The following is a 19,277-nucleotide window of genomic DNA, read 5'->3' on the forward strand; positions in this document are numbered from 1 at the left end:
CAGTCAGATCGCACAGTAGCAGAGACAGTCAGATCGCACAGTAGCAGAGACAGTCAGATCGCACAGTAGCAGAGACAGTCAGATCGCACAGTAGCACAGAGAGTCAGATCACACAGTAGGAGAGAGAGTCAGATCGAACAGTAGCAGGGAGAGTCAGATCGCACAGCAGCAGGGAGAGTCAGATCGCACAGTAGCAGAGAGAGTCAGATCGCACAGTAGGAGAAAGAGTCAGATCGCACAGTAGCAAGGAGAGTCAGATCGCACAGTAGCAGGGAGAGTCAGATCGCACAGTAGCAGGGAGAGTCAGATCGCACAGCAGCAGAGAGAGTCACATCGCACAGCAGCAGAGAGAGTCAGATCGCACAGTAGCAGAGAGAGTCAGATCGCACAGTAGCAGAGAGTGTCATATCGCACAGTAGCAGGGAGAGTCACATCGCACAGTAGCAGGGAGAGTCACATCGCACAGTAGCAGGGAGAGTCAGATCGCACAGTAGCAGGGAGAGTCAGATCGCACACTAGCAGAGAGAGTCAGATCGCACAGTAGCACAGAGAGTCAGATCGCACAGTAGCACAGAGAGTCAGATCGCACAGTACCACAGAGAGTCAGATCGCACAGTACCACAGAGAGTCAGATCGCACAGTACCACAGAGAGTCAGATCGCACAGTAGCAGAGAGAGTCAGATCGCACAGTAGCATGGAGAGCCAGATCGCACAGCAGCATGGGAAAGTCAGATCGCACAATTGCAGAGAGAGTCAGATCGCACAGTAGCATGGAGAGTCAGATCGCACAATAGCAGGGAGAGTCAGATCGCACAGTAGCACAGAGAGTCAGATCGCACAGTAGCACAGAGAGTCAGATCGCACAGTAGCACAGAGAGTCAGATCGCACAGTAGCACAGAGAGTCAGATCGCACAGTAGCACAGAGAGTCAGATCGCACAGTAGCACAGACAGTCAGATCGCACAGTAGCACAGAGAGTCAGATCGCACAGTAGCAGAGAGAGTCAGATCGCACAGTAGCAGAGAGAGTCAGATCGCACAGTAGCAGGGAGAGAGAGATCGTACAGTAGCAGAGAGAGTCAGATCGCACAGTAGCATAGAGAGTCGGATCGCATAGTAGCAGAGAGAGAGAGATTGTACAGTAGCAGAGAGAGTCAGATCGCACAGTAGCAGAGAGAGTCAGATCGCACAGTAGCGGAGAGGGTCAGGTCAGATCGCACAGTAGTGGAGAGAGTCAGATCGCACAGTAGCAGAGATAGTCAGGTCAGATCGCACAGTAGCAGAGAGAGTCAGATCGCACAGTAGCACAGAGAGTCAGATCGCACAGTAGCAGACAGAGTCAGATCGCACAGTAGCACAGAGAGTCAGATCGCACAGTAGCACAGAGAGTCAGATCGCACAGTAGCAGAGAGAGTCAGATCGCACAGTAGCAGAGAGTCAGATCGCACAGTAGCACAGAGAGTCAGATCGCACAGTAGCACAGAGAGTCAGATCGCACAGTAGCACAGAGAGTCAGATCGCACAGTAGCACAGAGAGTCAGATCACACAGTAGCACAGAGAGTCAGATCACACAGTAGCACAGAGAGTCAGATCGCACAGTATTACAGAGAGTCAGATCGCACAGTAGCACAGAGAGTCAGATCACACAGTAGCAGAGAGTCAGATCGCACAGTAGCAGAGAGAGTCAGATCGCACAGTAGCAGAGAGTCAGATCGCACAGTAGCAGGGAGAGTCAGATCGCACAGTAGCACAGAGAGTCAGATCGCACAGTAGCACAGAGAGTCAGATCGCACAGTAGCACAGAGAGTCAGATCACACAGTAGCACAGAGAGTCAGATCACACAGTAGCACAGAGAGTCAGATCGCACAGTATTACAGAGAGTCAGATCGCACAGTAGCAGAGAGAGAGAGATCGTACAGTAGCAGGGAGAGTCAGGTCGCACAGTAGCACAGAGAGTCAGATCGCACAGTAGCACAGAGAGTCAGATCGCACAGCAGCAGGGAGAGTCAGATCGCACTGTAGCACAGAGAGAGATCGCACAGTAGCAGGGAAAGTCAGATCGCACAGTAGCAGAGAGAGTCAGATCGCACAGTAGCAGGGAGAGTCAGATCGCACAGTAGCAGAGAGAGTCAGATCGCACAGTAGCATGGACAGTCAGATCGCACAGTAGCAGAGAGAGTCAGATCGCACAGTAGCACAGTGAGTCAGATCGCACAGTACCACAGAGAGTCAGATCGCACAGTACCACAGAGAGTCAGATCGCACAGTAACAGGGAAAGTCAGGTCGCACAGTAGCATGGAGAGCCAGATCGCACAGCAGCATTGTAAAGTCAGATCGCACAATAGCAGAGAGAGTCAGATCGCACAGTAGCACAGAGAGTCAGATCGCACAGTAGCACAGAGAGTCAGATCGCACAGTAGCACAGAGAGTCAGATCGCACAGTAGCACAGAGAGTCAGATCGCACAGCACAGTAGCAGAGAGAGAGAGATCGCACAGTAGCAGAGACAGTCAGATCGCACAGTAGCAGAGACAGTCAGATCGCACAGTAGCAGAGACAGTCAGATCGCACAGTAGCACAGAGAGTCAGATCACACAGTAGGAGAGAGAGTCAGATCGCACAGTAGCAGGGAGAGTCAGATCACACAGTAGGAGAGAGAGTCAGATCGAACAGTAGCAGGGAGAGTCAGATCGCACAGCAGCAGGGAGAGTCAGATCGCACAGTAGCAGAGAGAGTCAGATCGCACAGTAGGAGAAAGAGTCAGATCGCACAGTAGCAAGGAGAGTCAGATCGCACAGTAGCAGGGAGAGTCAGATCGCACAGTAGCAGGGAGAGTCAGATCGCACAGTAGCAGGGAGAGTCAGATCGCACAGTAGCAGGGAGAGTCCGATCGCACAGTAGCAGGGAAAGTCAGATCGCACAGCAGCATGGGAAAGTCAGATCGCACAAGAGCAGAGAGAGTCAGATCGCACAGTAGCACAGAGAGTCAGATCGCACAGTAGCACAGAGTGTCAGATCGCACAGTAGCACAGAGAGTCAGATCGCACAGTACCACAGAGAGTCAGATCGCACAGTACCACAGATAGTCTGATCGCACAGTAGCACAGAGATTCAGATCGCACAGTAGCAGGGAGAGTCAGATCGCACAGTAGCAGAGAGAGTCAGATCGTACAGTAGCAGAGAGAGTCAGATCTCACAGTAGCATGGAGAGCCAGATCGCACAGCAGCATGGGAAAGTCAGATCACACAATAGCAGAGAGAGTCAGATCGCACAGTAGCATGGAGAGTCAGATCGCACATTAGCAGGGAAAGTCAGATCGCACAGTAGCATGGAGAGCCAGATCGCACAGCAGCATGGGAAAGTCAGATCGCACAATAGCAGGGAGAGTCAGATCGCACCATAGCAGGGAGAGTCAGATCGCACAGTAGCAGGGAGAGTCAGATCGCACAGTAGCAGGGAGAGTCAGATCGCACAGTAGCAGGGAAAGTCAGATCGCACAGCAGCATGGGAAAGTCAGATCGCACAAGAGCAGAGAGAGTCAGATCGCACAGTAGCACAGAGAGTCAGATCGCACAGTAGCAGTGAGAGTCAGATCGCACAGTAGCAGAGAGAGTCAGATCGCACAGTAGCATGGAGAGTCAGATCGCACAGTAGCATGGAGAGTCAGATCGCACAGTAGCGGAGAGAGTCAGATCGCACAGTAGCGGAGAGAGTCAGATCGCACAGTAGCAGAGAGAGTCAGATCGCACAGTAGCAGAGAGAGTCAGTTCGCACAGTAGCAGGGAAAGTCAGATCGCACAGTCGCACAGAGAGTCAGATCGCACAGTAGCACAGAGAGTCAGATCGCACAGTAGCACAGAGAGTCAGATCGCACAGTAGCAGGGAGAGTCTGATCGCACAGTAGCAGGGAGAGTCTGATCGCACAGTAGCAGGGAGAGTCTGATCGCACAGTAGCAGGGAGAGTCTGATCGCAGAGTGGCAGGGACAGTCAGATCGCACAGTAACAGAGAGAGTCAGATCACACAGTAGCAGAGAGAGTCAGATCGCACAGTAGGAGGGAGAGTCAGATCGCACAGTAGCACAGAGAGTCAGATCGCACAGTAGCACAGAGAGTCAGTTCGCACAGTAGCAGGGAAAGTCAGATCGCACAGTCGCACAGAGAGTCAGATCGCACAGTAGCACAGAGAGTCAGATCGCACAGTAGCACAGAGAGTCAGATCGCACAGTAGCACAGAGAGTCAGATCGCACAGTAGCACAGAGTGTCAGATCGCACAGTAGCAGGGAGAGTCTGATCGCAGAGTAGCACAGAGAGTCAGATCGCACAGTACCACAGAGAGTCAGATCGCACAGTACCACAGATAGTCTGATCGCACAGTAGCACAGAGATTCAGATCGCACAGTAGCAGGGAGAGTCAGATCGCACAGTAGCAGAGAGAGAGAGATCGCACAGTACCACAGAGAGTCAGATCGCACAGTAGCAGAGAGAGTCAGATCGTACAGTAGCAGAGAGAGTCAGATCTCACAGTAGCATGGAGAGCCAGATCGCACAGCAGCATGGGAAAGTCAGATCACACAATAGCAGAGAGAGTCAGATCGCACAGTAGCATGGAGAGTCAGATCGCACATTAGCAGGGAAAGTCAGATCGCACAGTAGCATGGAGAGCCAGATCGCACAGCAGCATGGGAAAGTCAGATCGCACAATAGCAGGGAGAGTCAGATCGCACCGTAGCAGGGAGAGTCAGATCGCACAGTAGCAGGGAGAGTCAGATCGCACAGTAGCAGGGAAAGTCAGATCGCACAGCAGCATGGGAAAGTCAGATCGCACAAGAGCAGAGAGAGTCAGATCGGACAGTAGCACAGAGAGTCAGATCGCACAGTAGCAGAGAGAGTCAGATCGCACAGTAGCAGAGAGAGTCAGATCGCACAGTAGCAGAGAGAGTCAGATCGCACAGTAGCAGAGAGAGTCAGATCGCACAGTAGCAGAGAGAGTCAGATCGCACAGTAGCATGGAGAGTCAGATCGCACAGTAGCATGGAGAGTCAGATCGCACAGTAGCGGAGAGAGTCAGATCGCACAGTAGCGGAGAGAGTCAGATCGCACAGTAGCAGGGAGAGTCAGATCGCACAGTAGCAGAGAGAGTCAGTTCGCACAGTAGCAGGGAAAGTCAGATCGCACAGTCGCACAGAGAGTCAGATCGCACAGTAGCACAGAGAGTCAGATCGCACAGTAGCACAGAGAGTCAGATCGCACAGTAGCACAGAGAGTCAGATCGCACAGCAGCAGGGAGAGTCAGATCGCACTGTAGCACAGAGAGAGATCGCACAGTAGCAGGGAAAGTCAGATCGCACAGTAGCAGAGAGAGTCAGATCGCACAGTAGCAGGGAGAGTCAGATCGCACAGTAGCAGAGAGAGTCAGATCGCACAGTAGCATGGACAGTCAGATCGCACAGTAGCAGAGAGAGTCAGATCGCACAGTAGCACAGTGAGTCAGATCGCACAGTACCACAGAGAGTCAGATCGCACAGTACCACAGAGAGTCAGATCGCACAGTAACAGGGAAAGTCAGGTCGCACAGTAGCATGGAGAGCCAGATCGCACAGCAGCATTGTAAAGTCAGATCGCACAATAGCAGAGAGAGTCAGATCGCACAGTAGCACAGAGAGTCAGATCGCACAGTAGCACAGAGAGTCAGATCGCACAGTAGCACAGAGAGTCAGATCGCACAGTAGCACAGAGAGTCAGATCGCACAGTAGCACAGAGAGTCAGATCGCACAGTAGCAGAGAGAGAGAGATCGCACAGTAGCAGAGACAGTCAGATCGCACAGTAGCAGAGACAGTCAGATCGCACAGTAGCAGAGACAGTCAGATCGCACAGTAGCAGAGACAGTCAGATCGCACAGTAGCACAGAGAGTCAGATCACACAGTAGGAGAGAGAGTCAGATCGAACAGTAGCAGGGAGAGTCAGATCGCACAGCAGCAGGGAGAGTCAGATCGCACAGTAGCAGAGAGAGTCAGATCGCACAGTAGGAGAAAGAGTCAGATCGCACAGTAGGAGAAAGAGTCAGATCGCACAGTAGCAAGGAGAGTCAGATCGCACAGTAGCAGGGAGAGTCAGATCGCACAGTAGCAGGGAGAGTCAGATCGCACAGCAGCAGAGAGAGTCACATCGCACAGCAGCAGAGAGAGTCAGATCGCACAGTAGCAGAGAGAGTCAGATCGCACAGTAGCAGAGAGTGTCATATCGCACAGTAGCAGGGAGAGTCACATCGCACAGTAGCAGGGAGAGTCACATCGCACAGTAGCAGGGAGAGTCAGATCGCACAGTAGCAGGGAGAGTCAGATCGCACACTAGCAGAGAGAGTCAGATCGCACAGTAGCACAGAGAGTCAGATCGCACAGTAGCACAGAGAGTCAGATCGCACAGTACCACAGAGAGTCAGATCGCACAGTACCACAGAGAGTCAGATCGCACAGTACCACAGAGAGTCAGATCGCACAGTAGCAGAGAGAGTCAGATCGCACAGTAGCATGGAGAGCCAGATCGCACAGCAGCATGGGAAAGTCAGATCGCACAATTGCAGAGAGAGTCAGATCGCACAGTAGCATGGAGAGTCAGATCGCACAATAGCAGGGAGAGTCAGATCGCACAGTAGCACAGAGAGTCAGATCGCACAGTAGCACAGAGAGTCAGATCGCACAGTAGCACAGAGAGTCAGATCGCACAGTAGCACAGAGAGTCAGATCGCACAGTAGCACAGAGAGTCAGATCGCACAGTAGCACAGAGAGTCAGATCGCACAGTAGCACAGACAGTCAGATCGCACAGTAGCACAGAGAGTCAGATCGCACAGTAGCAGAGAGAGTCAGATCGCACAGTAGCAGAGAGAGTCAGATCGCACAGTAGCAGGGAGAGAGAGATCGTACAGTAGCAGAGAGAGTCAGATCGCACAGTAGCATAGAGAGTCGGATCGCATAGTAGCAGAGAGAGAGAGATTGTACAGTAGCAGAGAGAGTCAGATCGCACAGTAGCAGAGAGAGTCAGATCGCACAGTAGCGGAGAGGGTCAGGTCAGATCGCACAGTAGTGGAGAGAGTCAGATCGCACAGTAGCAGAGATAGTCAGGTCAGATCGCACAGTAGCAGAGAGAGTCAGATCGCACAGTAGCACAGAGAGTCAGATCGCACAGTAGCAGACAGAGTCAGATCGCACAGTAGCACAGAGAGTCAGATCGCACAGTAGCACAGAGAGTCAGATCGCACAGTAGCAGAGAGAGTCAGATCGCACAGTAGCAGAGAGTCAGATCGCACAGTAGCACAGAGAGTCAGATCGCACAGTAGCACAGAGAGTCAGATCGCACAGTAGCACAGAGAGTCAGATCGCACAGTAGCACAGAGAGTCAGATCACACAGTAGCACAGAGAGTCAGATCACACAGTAGCACAGAGAGTCAGATCGCACAGTATTACAGAGAGTCAGATCGCACAGTAGCACAGAGAGTCAGATCACACAGTAGCAGAGAGTCAGATCGCACAGTAGCAGAGAGAGTCAGATCGCACAGTAGCAGAGAGTCAGATCGCACAGTAGCAGGGAGAGTCAGATCGCACAGTAGCACAGAGAGTCAGATCGCACAGTAGCACAGAGAGTCAGATCGCACAGTAGCACAGAGAGTCAGATCACACAGTAGCACAGAGAGTCAGATCACACAGTAGCACAGAGAGTCAGATCGCACAGTATTACAGAGAGTCAGATCGCACAGTAGCAGAGAGAGAGAGATCGTACAGTAGCAGGGAGAGTCAGGTCGCACAGTAGCACAGAGAGTCAGATCCCACAGTAGCAGAGAGAGTCAGATCGCTCAGTAGCAGAGAGAGTCAGATCACACAGTAGGAGAGAGAGTCAGATCACACAGTAGGAGAGAGAGTCAGATCGCACAGTAGCAGGGAGAGTCAGATCACACAGTAGGAGAGAGAGTCAGATCGCACAGTAGCAGGGAGAGTCAGATCGCACAGTAGCAGAGAGAGTCAGATTGCACAGTAGCAGGGAGAGTCAGATCGCACAGTAGCAGAGAGAGAGAGATCGTACAGTAGCAGAGAGAATCAGATCGCACAGTAGCACAGAGAGTCAGGTCAGATCGCACAGTAGCAGAGAGAGTCAGGTCAGATCACACAGTAGCAGAGAGAGTCAGATCGCACAGTAGCCGAAAGAGAGTCAGATCGCACAGCAGCAGAGAGAGTCAGATCGCACAGTAGCAGAGAGAGTCAGATCGCACAGTAGCAGGGAGAGTCAGATCGCACAGTAGCAGAGAGAGTCAGATCGCACAGTAGCAGAGAGAGTCAGATCGCACAGTAGCACAGAGAGTCAGATCGCACAGTAGCACAGAGAGTCAGATCGCACAGTAGCACAGAGAGTCAGATCGCACAGTAGCACAGAGGGTCAGATCGCACAGTAGCACAGAGGGTCAGATCGCACAGTAGCAGAGAGAGTCAGATCACACAGTAGGAGAGAGAGTCAGAGTGCACGGTAGCAGGGAGAGTCAGATCGCACAGTAGCAGAGAGAGTCAGATCGCACAGTAGCAGAAAGAGTCAGATCGCACAGTAACAGAGAGAGTCTGATCGCACAGTAGCAGAGAGAGTCAGATCGCACAGTAGCAGAGAGAGTCAGATCGCACAGTAGCAGAGAGAGTCAGATCGCACAGTAGCAGGGAGAGTCAGATCGCACAGTAGCAGGGAGAGTCAGATCGCACAGTAGCAGGGCGAGTCAGATCGCACAGTAGCAGAAAGAGTCAGATCGCACAGTAGCAGAGAGAGTCAGATCGCACAGTAGCAGAGAGAGTCAGATCGCACAGTAGGAGGGAGAGTCAGATCGCACAGTAGCAGAAAGAGTCAGATCGCACAGTAGCAGAGAGAGTCAGATCGCACAGTAGCAGAGAGAGTCAGATCGCACAGTAGGAGGGAGAGTCAGATCGCACAGTAGGAGGGAGAGTCAGATCGCACAGTAGCAGAAAGAGTCAGATCGCACAGTAGCAGGCCTTGAGGTAACGGGTTCATCTGAAGCTGGTGCAAAATTAAGTCATTATATTTCACAGAAAATGAAAACTGTGGAATAAGGAAAAGCTATCTATTTTGCCAAAATACAAAAAAAAGTCTTTTAAAACCTTTCCTGTCATTTTCAAGCAGCTTTAGTGATTCCATTGCAAATATGCTTAAATAGCATGTGATGATTTAAATAGGTGCACATATTTAATAGTAGTAATCACATCTCCATTTGTCAATTCTAAATGCACTTCATCCCTGTCATTCGATGGGTCTTCAAACTGGATCACAATATGGTGACATGCAACTCACAAACAAACCATACCTTTTTGTCTCATTTCAAAGTTATCACACCACACCAATTCAACTCAGTGCAGTTTATCATCTGTAAACAGACCAATGGTCTTGCACTAATAGTGTTTTACAGTCGTTTTGTTAAAAAGGAGCAAGTGTTGAGAGCGTAGTGCTGGAAAAGCACAGCAGGTCAGGCAGCATCCAAGGAGCTGGAGAATCGATGTTTTGGGCATAAGCCCTTTATTAGGGATGAGAGATAAATAGGAGAGGGGGGTGGGGTTGGGGGAGGTAGCTGGAAAAGTGATGGGTGGATGAAGATGAGGGAGAAGGTGATAGGTCAGAGTCGGGGGGAAGTGATGGACAGGTCCAGAGGGCAGTGCCGAGTTGGAGGCTTGGGATTGCGATAATGTGGGGAGATGGGGAAGTGAGGAAGATGTTGAAATCTATATTTATCCCATGTGGTTGCAGGGTCCCAAGACAGAATATGAAGCTTTCTTCTTCTAGCCATCAGGTAGTAACAGTTTGGTGGGCAGCACGGTGGCACAGTAGTTAGCACTGCTGCCTCACAGCGCCTGAGACCCGGGTTCAATTCCCAACTCAGGCGACAGACTGTGTGGAGTTTGCACATTCTCCCCGTGTCAGCATGGGTTTCCTCCGGGTGCTCCGGTTTCCTCCCACAGTCCAAAGATGTGCGGGTCAGGTGAATTGGCCATGCTAAATTGCCCGTAGTGTTAGGTAAGGGGTAAACTTAGGGGTACGGGTGGGTTGCGCTTCGGCGGGGCAGTGTGGACTTGTTGGGCCGAAGGGCCTGTTTCCACACTAAGTAATCTCATCTAAAGTTTGGCGTTGGAGGAGACCCAGGACCTGTATGTCCTTGACCGAGTGGGAGGGGGAGTTGAAGAGTTCAGCCACAGGGCAGTGGGATTGGTGAGTGCAGGTGTCCCAGAGATGTCCTCTTAAATGATCTGCAAGAAGGTGTCTTGTCTCCCCGATGTAGAGGAGACCACACCGGGTGCAATGGATGCAGTAGATGACACTGGTAGAGGTACGGGTAAATTTCTGATGGATGTGGAAGGATCCCTTAAGGCCTTGGATGGATGTGAGGACAGTGGTATGGGCACAGGTTTTGCACTTCCTGTGGAGGCAGGGAAAGGTGCCAGGAGTGGGATGTGGGCTGGTGAGGGGTGTGGAACTGACAAGGAAGTCACAAAGGGAATGTCTTTTCGGAATGCTGATAGGAGTGGGGAGGGAAATATATCTTGGGTGGTGGGGTCCATTTGGAGGTGGCAGAAGTGGCGGACGATGATACATTGTATGCAGAGGTTGGTGGGGTGGAAAGTGAGGACCAGGAAGTTCTGTTCTTGTTGTGTTGGGAGGGTGGGGTTCAAGGGCAGTGGTGCGTGAAGTGGAGGAGATGCGCTGGAGGGCATCGTCAACAATGTAGGAAGGAAAGTTGCGATCGAGGAAGGATGAGGCCACCTGGGACTTTGATGTGGAATTGGTCATCCTGGGAACAGATGCGGCATAGGTGGAGGAACTGGGAATAAGCGATGGTGTTTGTACAGGAGGTAGGGTGGGAGGAGGTGTAGTCTAGGTAGCTATGGGAGTCGGTAGGCTTGTAGTACATGTCAATGGTTAGTTGGTCGTCAGAGATGGTGATGGAGAGGAGGGGTGGGGGGGGGGGGTGGTAGAAGAAGGGAAGGGAGGTGTCTGAGATGGCCCAGATGGATTTGAGGTCAGGATGGAAGATGTTGGTAAATCAGGATGCTTCTGTAGTAATTATCTGTGCCTCACAAACCAGGAAGGTTCCAGATTAAATTACCCTTCCTTTTCTAAGTTAATTGATCTCATTGCCATGGCAACATTAGTGATGCTGCATTTCACCTCAGCACCCTTGGGTTAGGAAGGTGGAAAAACAGTGTTGTTTACCTATGTCCCTTGCAGAGAGTGATAGCCTGTGGAAGCTGGGTAAGGACTAGTTTAGGTATTTTCTAATCATGCTTAGCTATAATGGGCTCTGCAATCAAGCCTGACACTGCTGATACTGTCAAGATCCACACATAAAAGATGGACATTCGAAACAGGCATCAAAGGGTGACCCATGGCCAAAGCACAACAGGTTATACAGTGCCCACACATCAGTGGCCCAAAGTGGAGTAGGTGCTTTTGGAAATTGAGGTGGATGAGTAATTAATGAAAGGTCACAGATTTAATAAAATTGACAAAGAACCGGTGGCTTAATGACCTTTTTTATGCTGTAAATGTTATGATTGGGAGGGAGAAGAAAAGTGACTTAAAAACTGATGAAGTTAATAAAATAAGCCAGCAATCAGAGATGAGACAGCACAGTTGTTTCTGTATTTGGATGTATTAATAAACAGCTTTTATTTGCAAAGAATGATAGCTGAGCTTAGAAACAAACCGAGCACTGAATTACTGGTTTGATGTAAACAATCCGCATAAATCTTCAAAGATAATCCCAAAACCTATCTTCAAAAATATAACAGAATCAGTAAAATAGCAATTAAGAAATAACTTCCTGGGAAAAATGACAAAAAAATAAACCAATCCATTACAAAAAGCAAAGAACTTCAAATGTTGGAAATTTCAAATCAAAACAAAAGGTCATCAACTTGAAACCTAAACTCTCCTTTCCCTCTCAACAGATACTGCCTGACAAGTTGAACGTTTCCAGCATTTTTCATCTTTTAAACCAATCCATTACTTCAGTAACGTACCTGTTATGGTGCATAGCAATATAGCACTGAGGCAAAATGGTAAGTGGGTCATTTTCACAGCGGCAAGCCCCAGACAAGTTCCAAAGCAACATTGATCTGTGCCGGTTATGACTGCGTATATACTTTTCTTTATCTTCTTTCAATGGCAATTTTGGAAACACTAGAATCAATGACACATGAAAGTCATCAGCCTGAAAATGCAAAGCACAAATTAATAAGAGCAACACTGACAGTGTTTGTATTATTATATATAAATGACTGAACAATCACTTTGCTGAGGATTACCATGCAGTTCGAAATGTTGAAAGACATGGTGAATGGCATTTTATCCCATGCAATGGTCTATAACTAAGAACATAGGTTTCTTTCACCAACTGCATTCCAGGCTTTTATTTTTGTTGTTGTTAGAATGTGGGCATCACTGGCTCGGCTAATTGCCATTGAGATCATGAACTATCCTTTTGTACCACTGCACTACGACTAGTGGAGCTCCAGGATCTTGATCAATTGAGAATAAAAAAGCAGCAATAAATTTCAAAGTTCAGTTGTTATGGAATTTTGCGGAGAGACATGGAGGTGATGGTCTTCTGATATCTCTGCTCCTTTCATCATTTAGATGTTATAAATGGCAGTGCTGCTTCTCTATCCAAAGGCATTTCCAAAACATGCCACAGCACTGCTTCTTCATATGATGAAAGCATATCATGCAAACATATCACTCTTTTGTCCTACAAATCTATTTAAGAAGTAAAAAAAATTAAGATACACTGCATTGCACAAGTAAATTTGCGCATTTCAAGTTAGTTTTTCAAGGGCATGTGTCTACAACTGTACTAACTGTACTACAAACGGCCCTAAATTTAGTATGGTTTGGTAATTTTTCACAAATATGCAATTGGCAGTTATCATTGGAAAAAAAATGGACTCTTTAATTGGCTAAAGTATAAAATTTACTTTATTAGGAATCACCAAGTATACAAGAATGCCTGAATTGCAAAATTTTCCATTCCCCTAATCTTGCATCCTTCCCTATATGATCAGCAAAAAACTATGCATAGTAAAAGAAACATACAATTCAGAACATAAATAACCTCTCTCCTTCCTCCACAGCGTGTAATACTAAGCATTTCATGCCTAGCAATATTATTGCTTCATGTGCTGATGGTAACTGCCATGGTTAAGATCACAAATGTTAAAAATAACAAACTATAAATATAGAGACTGTCAGCTTATGAGAAGGTAAAATGGAGTAACGTGGGAGGGGGGCCATGGTGGGTGGCTTATTTCCTGTCGAGGCAAACATGCACAGGCCAGCCTCCTAAGTATTTTCTAATCAATCTGATCAGAGGTGTTATTTCATATTTCTAGAGCAGGCAAGACTTGAACCAGGCTCCAGACTCAGAAATACTACCACTGATTCACAACAGCCCCTCCAAGTTGACTTACTAGGAAGGAAGTTCCAAACCTTCACACCTGTAAACAAGTGAAGCCACCTGTTTTATTTGCTCTGAAATGAATCCATTATGAAAATTGGCTGGTTTCAATTTTCAAGAAAGTCAAGATAGTTTGTCCCCTTAAATTCTCATGGCACTGAAGCCAGAGATGGATATGAGTTAGATACAACACAGATTAACAGTGGCCAAATTTGGATGAACACATGACAAGCAATCTTTCTGAGGAGGAGGTAAGGGAGGCAGAGACATGCTTTTTGTTTGTTCAAAAAATATTGTACCACTCCATAAAATGCACGTACAAACAACAGTGGAGGATAGGATCTGGCTTGGCAAATGATGATCCACTTGGTCCCACTACTATTCATCACGTTACATCACACACATGTAAAACTGTCTATTGAAGGATGTTGCCAGGGTTGGAGGATTTCAGCTACAGGGAGAGGTTGAATAGGCTAGGGCTGTTTTCCCTAAAATGTCAGAGGCTGAGGGTTGACGTTATAGAGGTTTATAAAATCATGCGGGACATGGATAGATTAAATAGAGAAGTCTTTTCCCTGGGGTGGGGGAGTCCAGAACTTGAGGGCATAGGTTTAGGGTGAGAGGGGAAAGATATAAAAGAGGGGCAACTTTTCATGCAGTGGGTGGTACGTGTATGGAATGAGCTGCCAGAGGGAGTGGTGGAGGCTGGTACAATTGCAACATCTAAAAGGCATTTGGATGGGTATATGAATAGGAAGGTTTGCAGGGATATGGACTGGGTGCTGGTAGGTGGGACTAGATTGGATTGGGATATCTGGTTGGCATGGACACACTGACCGAAGGGTCTGTTTCCATGCTGTACATCTCTATGACTGTATGAGTATGAATCCATGGGAAATTGATGCCTGCTTAACAAAATACTAGCAGCAGTCAATGCTTTCAGAAGAGAAAGAGATGTAAAAAAGGGCAGAAAACATCAATACAGGTTTACATAATGCATGTTTATACCAATCATCTTCAACAGTGCTTAGTGAGATTATGTCACTAATCCAATTGCTAACTTCACATATAAGCAGGCTATATTATCCACAAGCATTCCAATTGATAGCTTTTCTCAGTGGCAGCACTCACTCCCTGGAGTCAAAAGCTCATAGGTTCTAGTCCCATTCCAGACTGGATGAATATATATTCTAGGTTAACTTCATTGCAGGAGCAAGTTAACACATACTATTGAGATACCTCCAAATGAAAGATTAACCCAAGTACCAGGTGAACGTTAAGGAGTTTAAAGAATTATTTGAAGATCAGTTGGGGAAATTATCCTAATTTTCTCCACAATAGTCATCCCTAACCAATACTATGAAAGCAGATTAACTGTTCATTTATCTCACTGGCGCTTGGGGGACTTTTTATGCTGTTTCATTTATCAAGTTGCCAGTACAAATAATCAAATCTATGATTTGTGGGAGTGATGAGGATACTTTTTATAGTATCCTCCAATGGTTCAATTTGTAAATGCAATGCTTTAGCAAGTGTCCATCGCAGCTTCATCCCAATTCCTGTTTCATTTATCTCCAATGATGATATTTCAAACTGATTAATTGACTGTGAAACAGTATGGGATAAAACACAGGCTTAAATGTTGCTATGCAACTACATTGCCATGGCTTTTGTGGTGCAGTGGTGTTGTCCCTGTCGAGAAGGTCTGTGCTAAAGTCTCTGGAGATATGAAAAAAACATATCTAAATAGGTTGATTAAAATGACTAAGTTGCTTATTTCTTTATAAAACCATAAGTTATCGGAGCAGAATTAGGGCATTCAGCCCACCGAGTCTGCTCTGCCATTCAATCATGACCGATATGTTTCTCAAGCCTCATTTTCCAGCCCATTAAGCCTTGATCCACTCACTAATTAAAAACCTATGTTTTAAGTGCACTCAATGACTTGGCCTCCACAGTCCTCTGTGGCAATAAGTTCCACAGAGTCACCATTTTCTGGCTGAAGAAAGTCCTTCTTACCTCTTTTCTAGCTGACTATGATTTTTTAAAAAATATACCTACATAAGTTTAATGTCCAGAAGTTGCCAGTACAAATAATCAAATCTATGATGTGTGGGAGTGATGAGGATACTTTTTATAGTATCCTCCAATGGTTCAATTTGTAAATGCACAATGCAATACTTTAGCGAGTGTCCATTGCAGCTTCATCCCAATTCCTGGCTAAATGACTGAACCTTGGTTGTTAGCTTGAAAATACCAAAGGAATCATGATTCCTACTTATGGAATATATTGTATCTGTGAAATGTGTGAAGTTATCAGAAGAGGTTATGAGTACACAGTTAATGATTACAGCTTGTTCTATTCAGTGTTGAATGTTTGTCTTTCTTCCTGGTTTCAGTTTGCAGATAAATAATGAGCATTTAAGTAATGTTGCGGGAGCATATGATTCCCTGTTTCACGTAGAATTTTATTATTCATTCATGGGATGTGGGCATTGCTGGCTAGATCAGTATTTATTGCCTTTCGTTAGCTGCCCTCAAGAGTATAGTGGAAAGATGCCTTCTTGAACTGCTTGGGGACTAAGCACACTGCAACAAAGGGAGTTCCAGGATTTTCATCCACTGGCAGAGAAGGGACAACAATGTTGTTCCAATTCAAGAGGGACTTGGAAGGAAAGTCAGAGGTGATAAATTAAACAGAAGAATTAAAGGAAGTAAAATTGAGATAAAATGTATCAACCTGAAGAAAGTGAAATAGTCAATGGAATTAAAAAAACCTGCAATTTTTCCCACTATCTCAGGGCTCTCCTCTTACCAGTCACCTATTCAACTGAGCTCCTAATAATAAACGATTGAGTATTCATAATTCATCACATTACACTGCTGGCAAAAACTCTTTCCAATAAGAACTCTGCATTTTCATGGACGTTAGGAAATATTTGAACAAACTGGCTCTGATCAATAACCTTCAGGAGCATACAATCAAAATAATAAAACTTATCAGTCTTCAACCTGCAATCTTTTCTTAGTTTTAATTTTACTCCATCCACAGGTGAAAGGTCACACTTAAAGTGTTAACCTATTTCTCCTCACTCCACACAGCCCTGTCAGTTACCTCCACATTTGCTATTTGTGAAATATGCGAGTTTATTTCGGATTTACAACACTTGTAATTTTGTTTACAAAACGGATCCCTCCTGAGGTGGCTTTGTTAGGTTACTGAACCACACAATTCTAATTTGGTCTCCAGTACCGTTTCTGAAGTGGGCCCTTGACACTTAAATGTCAAAATAACGCGACTCCATCTTGCGTCAGAATCCTCTTCAAAATGTCAAAATACTTTCTTGCAGGTTCATGGTCTTATATTGCGTTGGATGATTTGTTAACCCTTTACCTTGATTTTAAAATACGAGCGGCTATTTATAATTGAATTACTCTTTTGATTAGTAGCGCTCGTTGAGTAACTTGACCAACACCACAATGTACACAGTGTGAATCTTCCCTTTCCTGGTCTATTTCGGGATGAATCTGATGGAAAAATCCACCGAACACCTTTACAGAGAGAAAAAAGCGGTGCTTTTCCACCAAGGGGTTCGCGTCCCTTCAGATTCCCTCGTCCGAGAAGTCAGTGTGGTTTATCTATCTGCAAAGCCTACAGGAAACCACGTTAGGATGAGCAGGATAAAGTCATCCTCGCACATCAGAATAGACTAACCAAGAATCGTCTCTGTACGCCTGCCCCCTGCCCAGGGGGTCTCCAGTATATTGTATTCTACAAATATGCTGACTTGGCACTTTAGCTCAAGCAGTCAATCCTTTCCAATCTGATCCATTGCCACGATCATATATTTCGAAAATGCTCAATACATTGACTTTACATTGAGACGGCGTGAGTAGGAACGTTGTAGCTTCAAGGTTAGTCCGTGTACATGTTCCTAAGGAACTGTTTCTCTCGTACCTGCGTGGACAGCCGCTCTCTACACAGCATCTCCACGCAGCCAAGAGGGCGAGGTTTGAGTTCATCCCACCCTCCCCAGACAGCGCTTTTTAAAACAAACCCCCCCCCCCCCCCCCCGCCCCCTCTCCCCCACTCACAGTTCACTCAAACGCGTAATGCCATTTCTGCCCCAAGTGGCTTCAAATACCCGGCGGTTTGTATCCTGACACCAAACCGACTCTGCCGAGAGCCGCTTCCAAGAAGAGAAGCATCGATGCTGAAGGTGCCGGCCCACCGCGTGATGTGAGCGCGTCGCGTCGCGTCCCCTCTGCTCCAATAACTGGATTCCTGTTGTAAGGTACCACATGTGATGCTGCTGGCTCCTGCTACTTGAAGAGATGTGATGTGGCGGCCGCTCCATGATCTAACTTCAGGTTAGCCACAGCGGACCTCTGGCTATTGTTCATAGCTGCCACCACGTAACGTGATGCTCTCAGTACATTTCACTGTATTAAAATGTCACATCCTTGCCTAATGAGTTAGAAGGTGATTTTATTACACAATAGGCACTTCTTTTTTTTCAAACGCTAGCCTGCACTTGTGTTAAGGTAATGCCAAATTATGAGGCAGGAACACCCACAAAACATTCCTTATGAACCAATGGTGCACGAGAAATACCTTCTTTAGTATTAAAAGTTGGCGTTTAAATTAATTTGGCAGGTGGTTGGCATACTAATTAGAGGTACAGAAGGGATGATGCACAGACAAGTATAGAAGAACCAAATCAATCTAGAAGGAAGAACAAGTGCAATCATGTTAAAGCACAAGGGGGCATAGCAAGGTGAAATGGCATTTACTTTAAAGGTTTCTTGCAAGGAAGGCAGAAACAAAGTCTCAAAACAGCAAATATTGTAAAGTGTAGAAAGTGCACAAAAAAAATTAAGAGAGCAACAAGAAGACATGGAAAAAAAACACTGGTGAGTAACATTAAGGATATCCAAAAGTGTTTTATATATATATTAAGGACAAGAGAATAACCAGGGAAAAGGGTAGGATCCAACTGCAACCAAAGTGACAATCTGTGCACAGAGTCGAAGACACAGCTGAAGCTGTAAGTGAGAACTCCATCTGTATTCACTATGGAGGACAGCACAGATTTAAAAACCTTGGAGTTGGAAGTGTAATACATTTGAAAATAAATTAACACAGAGGGAGGAGAAGGGATTAGTAGCTCGAGTAGGCTTGAAAGTGGATAACAGTCCAGGCCCAGATGACATGCTTCTCCAGTACCTGTGAAAGGACAGGACTCTGACATTAATTTTGAAAGAGTCTCTGGCCACAGCAAGGGTACAAGAGAACTGGAAGGGGACTCATGTGTAATCTTTATTCAAGGAAGTGGTATAGGTAAACCAAGAGACTCCAGTGAGTCTAACGTCAATGGTAGAGAAACCACTGGAAAGAAATCTGAAAGACAAAATTAATCTTCACTTGAAGAAGCAATGATTAATTAAGGCACAGCTTTGGCAAGGGCACATCATGGCAAATAGATTTTATTTTGAGAGCTAACTAGATGTGACTAGCTGATGATAATGCAGTTGATGTAGTCTACATAGACTTCACTAAGGCTTTTGACAAGCTCTCATGTGGCAGGCTGGTTAAGGAATTAGGAGCCTGTGATATCCAGAGCAATTTGCCAAGTTGGATCCAACATTGGTTTGGCAACAAGAAGCAGAAGATGATGGTCAAAGGGTGTTGTGACTGGAAACCTGTATCCAGTAGTTTATCAACAGAGTTCAATACCAGATCTCTTGGTATCATCAGTAAGTCTGCAGATGGCCAA

General features: G+C 46.7%; 1 protein-coding gene across 1 annotated transcript in view; it reads right to left on the reverse strand.

The window, feature by feature from the left end:
- The window catches only part of LOC132832151 (dyslexia-associated protein KIAA0319-like), a 133,978-nt gene extending 116,120 nt beyond the window's left edge, over positions 1–17,858 (reverse strand). The window contains exon 1 of the mRNA XM_060849900.1: positions 17,609–17,858. Within this exon, the coding sequence (XP_060705883.1) occupies positions 17,609–17,858 (250 nt within the window). The remainder of the gene's footprint in view (positions 1–17,608) is intronic.
- Between the last annotated feature and the right edge of the window lie 1,419 nt (positions 17,859–19,277).

The sequence above is a fragment of the Hemiscyllium ocellatum genome, chromosome 34 (assembly GCF_020745735.1).
Source record: "Hemiscyllium ocellatum isolate sHemOce1 chromosome 34, sHemOce1.pat.X.cur, whole genome shotgun sequence".
Lineage (NCBI taxonomy): Eukaryota > Metazoa > Chordata > Chondrichthyes > Orectolobiformes > Hemiscylliidae > Hemiscyllium > Hemiscyllium ocellatum.